Raw genomic sequence first — 5,758 nt, forward strand, 5'->3', positions numbered from 1 at the left:
TAGGGCTTTCCGTCACAAAAAAAGGCTTTTTCCTCTGGTATATCTCAAATTATATTGTTTCATGAAACTATATGTGTGATGAATTGAACCAATCTTTATTTACAATAAAAAATAATGATTTTGACATAAAAATAATATTTTTAATAGGTCAGGTCGTGTTGAAGATACGTATAACAAAATTAACTCGCTTTGACAATCTCATTCATGTCATAATTTTCCCGCTAAAAAATCATACTAATGAGTGTTTTGCCAATATGCTTGTACTGAAAGATTTAATTGAAGAAGAAAAATATATTTTACTAAAATTGATATCAATTTCCAAAACATGAACCAATACAAGGAAAATAAAGCAATATATTGCTTTCAAGAATAAAGATCACATAAATGCAACAAACCCCATGATGTATTTTTAGCACTAAATCAATAGTTGTGGGATATATCATCTTCTAGACTGTTGTGTCTGGTAAAGATTATGACTCGTAGGAATGGACTAACACAAATATTTTTCAGTTAGATCTCCAGTACCTCACCTTTTCAAAACCATTCCTCCCATAAAAATAATCTTCGATGGTCTTCTCGATTTCGGCTTGTGAATTCATCACAAAAGGACCATGTTGAGCTACCGGTTCGTTGAGCGGCTGCCCACCGACCAAAATAAGCCTCAATGGTATCGAAGATTTGTTCCATACGCTAAGGCCATCACCAGGACCCAAGACGAGGATATGGTGTGCGGATGTAGGATGAGAAATTGGGGTGCAAAATACTCCTTCACCTTTGAGTACATAGACGAAGGCATTCCATGACTTGGGGATAATTTGATGGTATTGAGCATTTGGTTTCACGGCGAAGTCGAGAAACATTGTCGGGGTTTGTGTATATACCAGAGACTGGACCCCCATTGACTCCCCTGCAATAATTTTAACGGTAACTCCATCTTTCTCCACCCTTGGGATTTCTTTATCGAGTAATTCTTGGTACCGTGGATCAATCCTTGAAGATTAACAAGGAGGATTGTCATTAAAATGTAAACAAGTTCTTTAATTCATTAGGACATTTCTTACCTCTTAATACTGAAAAATAGAACAATATCAAGTTGCATTCCTACAACTGAACATGTGCCAATGCATGAATGCATACTTTACTCAGATAGCCAAGTGTGGCCGCTCTTTCTTACCTCTCTGCACACTGGCCAAATTCTGTAAATATGTCCTAGATATCAATTATCTTCCAGTACGATTCAACGAAAGAAAAAACATTTAACGAGCCAAGCTATATTAAATGCAGATCATTGTTTGTGTGGTTTTTGTAATTCTACTGCCCTCAACTAACTGATGCAACCAAATCCAACATACTGAAGAAGTGTACTGCTAACTCAAACCACCGACTCAATGCAATGTCCAACCATCAAACTTCAAAGTGTGAATACATTTAGTTCACTTCATGTACATCCAAAGAAAGGAGATAATTACATTTTATTCTTGGAAGCGAGATTGATCCACAGCTGCAGACCAGTGTTTGGGCCATCCCCTGCAGGCATTTCCGAATGAACGATGCCTCTCCCTGCTGTCATCCACTGCATGATTCCGTTAAGAAAATTTTAAAACACACAATGAAGAGGGTAAACAAATATTACTGGGCTGATAAATATTTCTTAGATAGCAAACAATAGAATTTGTTATCCATCACCTGAATATCGCCCTCATGTATCGTACCCTTGTGCCCAGCAAAATCTTGATGAGTGACACCTCCCTATATGCAGAAGACAACTTTGAGTTTGATATTCAAATTTAGAACAAGTAGACCATCGACATATGGTGTCTAGACAAACCAAGTTTCCTGCAACATATATGTAACGGTCTCGAAACCTGCAATGCAAAATGCCGTACAGCTTGACATTTATTATTTATTCACAATTTCGAAATGATAAAATCTGAGACATGTTGAAATGCTTCAAATTACCACGGTGTGGATGATCGGGAAATCCAGCAGGAGGTGAAACTGTGGAATCAAATTTACAGAAATTAGGAAACAAAACAGATTCCTGATAAGAAAATGAATTAGAAGTCGAAACCTCTATTTGGATCTATGATTTCGGATTTGACGTGGGATTGATATCGGTCTAAAGAATGTTCATATCAATACATTTCAAATGACTACATTTTAGAAGATCCGAATCGAAAGAATATGTTCAAATTCTCAAACTTGGATTTGATAAACCATCGAGTTGAATCCATGAATCTAAACGCCGATGAAATCAAGATTGTTGAATGGTTCAATTAACTGATTGAATAAACTTAGTCAAAGCAAGGAAAACAGCAGCATATCATAAAATATTACTTGAAAATTCATCCAGCATGAGGAATGGATCCAGAGACTTCAATTCTTGCCTGAAATTATACAAACCAAACCAATATCTTTAAACCATTGATAACCCAACATACCCACCAAATAACATCTCAGATCATTTTGAAAATAACATCAAACAAAATCCAACATGGATTTTCCACTTAGAAAATTCTAGTAAATAACAGAAAAAAAAAAAACCACCAAAATTCAATAAAAAAAAATAAAATGAATGCCCATCAGACAAAATTTACATACAAAACAAGAAATACATCAATAAATGGAACACTAATACCTTCCAATGCTTCTTTTAGCTACAGCGCCGTCACCTTCACTCTGTGACTTAGCCAACAATTTCATGGAAACCAATCTCGGCTGCAAAAATCCCAAGTTTTCTTCCGAAGAGGACATGATTTTTCTCGAAGAACAAGATATTGTTTTTCTTTGTATATTGCTGATTCTGGGAATTGTGGGCTTCTTAAGATTCACCTGCAGAAGTTTATATAAAGAAATCATACAAAAACCTCTCCTTACTCGTGTTTTGTGGCTTTCGCTGAAAAGGGAAGCGTGATATCTATATATGGAGAGATTTTGTATGGCGTGTCGGGTATTGATTTTTAGTTGTGTACGCAAACTAGGAGTCAATCATGCCCCCATCTATACTTATATTTTTATTTTCCAAAAAAAAAAAGACAAAAGGAATAAACTAATTAATTTTAATTTTCAATATATACCAACCTTTTCTCCATATTTTTTATGAAGATAAAGATATGATAAAAATAAAATTTTGAATATATAAATTTTATTCTACAATAGTTCCTTTTTATACATGAATTTAATATACTTAAAATTACAATTTATATTCGAATGAAAATATATAATATCATTATATATAAAGTTTTTCAACCAACTTTGTTTATGGCCCCGTCAAGTTTTTCTTATTTGTGAGTGCTATTTTTTTTTTTTGACAAAAACTTGTGTGAGACGGTCTCACGGGTCGTATTTTGTGAGACGGATATCTTATTTGGGTCATCTATGAAAAAATATTAATTTTTATGCTAAGAGTATTACTTTTTATTGTGAATATCAATTGGGTTGACCCGTCTCACAGATAAAGATCCGTGAGACCGTCTTACAAGAGACCTACTCAAATAAAAATATAGTTAATTAAACTAAAGTTTTGACATGTTCTTTTTTTTTATATTCCAGGGATTTACTATATCGAATTTATTAACGTAAGTTTAATTAAACTAAAGTTTTGACATGTTTTATGCAAATATATATATTTTCCATAGTATTAAAAAATTTATATTTATTAACTATATTTTTATTTGAGTGGGTCTTTTGTGAGACGGTCTCACGAATCTTTATCTGTGAGATAGGTCAATCCTGCCGATATTCACAATAAAAAGTAATACTCTAAGCATAAAAAGTAATATTTTTCATGGATGACCAAAATAAGAGATTTGTCTCATAAAATACGATCCGTAAAATCTTCTCACACAAGTTTTTGTCTTTTTATTTTGATAATTATCAATATAAATTATTCCATTAAAAATTTTTGAACGATATTATAAATTATTTTCTTAAATTTCAATAATTATATATGTGGAAAAATAAAATATCATTTATTTGACCACTTTTTTAATCGTATCAGCAGTAACAAAACTAGAAGTCCAAACAAGAAAATTCCATCGCGAACATTGGAACAGTCAAATGATGATATCATCATGATGTCAGAATGATATAGCTTTCACATTAATTATTCCATTTCTATTTAAATATGTAAACTTTTGCTGAAAATTTGTATCATTCAACTGATCAGACCTGATCGAATGTAACATTATATTACAGGTACCTATGGTTTGAATTCGGAAGTACGATATTATTTTCTATTCAGAAAAAATATTAATGTAATATGGATATATTTTTTAATTTTTAATTTTTTTTGTTTTTTAACATTTTTTTATAACATTGATGAAACGTCTCTCACTCGTTTTTCTTTAAAATATACTAGATTTTTTAAAAAAAAATCGTTCATGCTTCGGCCGAATACACACACACATATATATATATATTCAGGACACTGCCAGAATTGCTAACGTAATTCAGGTGCGAAATTATCATTTTGTCCCTGAAACCCTAACTTGATCATTTTACCGTTGAACCTTAAAACGACGACCCGAATTCATCCAAACTTACCATAACACCTTAAAATACACCTATAAACATTTTTTAGACGTAAACTTAGGTCCCTCGACTAAATTTCATAATTTGTTTTAAAACTTGAACCAAAGTCCCCGTTTTATCTCGAATCAACTCGAAATTTTACCAAACTTTCACCATATTTTACTAACACTTAGAAAGAACCGTTGTCTTGACAATCCTTAACAGAATGTTCTCCTCCGCATTTATCACAGAATATCTCTTGCAGGCGCATCGTTGTCCCATTTACATTCAAGCTGAATATTTTCATGTTAAGTGCTTCTACTTGTGTAGTGACAGAAGAAAATTCAGTTACCTGGTGAACTCCTGCACTCCTCCTCTGATTTTTCCTCTTAGATTGAGGGTGATAACTGCTAACAGCCATCTCCTCAGGTAACTCATACCCTTCTTCGGCCGTTTTCCTCAGCAGATTCCGACATGCCGCAGCATCTATCATGGTATGGTTAGACGAAATTAAACCATAGTAAAAAGTTTGGACAACTAACCCAAGAGGCAACTCATGATGTGGGCATCTCCGCAGTAAGTCCTTGTAGCGCTCCCAAGCATCGTAGAGTGACTCCTGCTCAAATTGAGAGAATGTGGTTATGTCCGCTCGCAGCTTCATGGTTTTTTATGGAGGAAAGTATTTCAAGAGGAACGCCTTGGCCATATCTTCCCAATTAAGTCGTAATTGAACCTATAGGTAAACAATTCAACCAGGCTTTAGCTTTGTGACGCAAAGAAAAAAGAAATAAACGCATTCTAACAGCATCGTCAGAAACTCCATTAAATTTAAAAGTATCGCAAATTTCTAAGAAGTCGGCGATGTGAGTGTTTGGGTCATCTAGCGCATTTCCCCCAAATTGGACCATGTTCTGAATCATTTGAATAATGGTTGGTTTGATCTCAAATTGGTTCGCCCTGATGGTCGGTCGCACTATGCCTGGACGTGCTCCATCAAGCGAAGGTTGTGCGTAATCCAGCATGGGTGTGCGCCTTGGCTCTTTGACTCTTAGATCTTCATGATGCTCTTCCTGATGTTCGTTCTTGTTCATCATGTCTCTAAGCCTCTGTTGTTGTCTTCGTCTACGTAGGGTTCTTTCAATCTCGGGATCGAATATCTTTAGTTCAAACTCTAGAGATCTTGGCATGCACCAAGACGGATACCTGCAAATAAAACGAAAGTGTCAAGCAAAACAAAATCAAGAAT

The 5,758-nt window shown here is 34.2% G+C and overlaps 1 protein-coding gene across 1 annotated transcript; it reads right to left on the reverse strand.

Moving 5' to 3' along the window:
• Positions 1-370: 370 nt before the first annotated feature.
• Positions 371-2,953, reverse strand: LOC140960895 (pirin-like protein). The gene is made up of 7 exons (XM_073419212.1): positions 2,639-2,953; positions 2,338-2,387; positions 1,960-1,998; positions 1,836-1,865; positions 1,687-1,748; positions 1,470-1,573; positions 371-990 (listed from the first exon to the last, which is right to left on the reverse strand). Exons 1-7 carry the CDS (start codon positions 2,857-2,859, stop codon positions 507-509), a joined length of 990 nt encoding a protein of 329 aa, XP_073275313.1. The 5' UTR covers positions 2,860-2,953; the 3' UTR covers positions 371-506.
• Between the last annotated feature and the right edge of the window lie 2,805 nt (positions 2,954-5,758).

This window comes from Primulina huaijiensis, chromosome 16, assembly GCF_012295235.1.
Source record: "Primulina huaijiensis isolate GDHJ02 chromosome 16, ASM1229523v2, whole genome shotgun sequence".
Lineage (NCBI taxonomy): Eukaryota > Viridiplantae > Streptophyta > Magnoliopsida > Lamiales > Gesneriaceae > Primulina > Primulina huaijiensis.

Coding starts and splice junctions, on each gene's coding strand:
- LOC140960895 (XM_073419212.1), bottom strand. CDS start 2,859: ATGATTTCTTTATATAAACTTCTGCAGGTGAATCTTAAGAAGCCCACA. Junction 2,388..2,638: donor GCTAAAAGAAGCATTGGAAG/GTATTAGTGTTC, acceptor GTATAATTTCAG/GCAAGAATTGAAGTCTCTGG. Junction 1,574..1,686: donor TACATGAGGGCGATATTCAG/GTGATGGATAAC, acceptor GGAATCATGCAG/TGGATGACAGCAGGGAGAGG.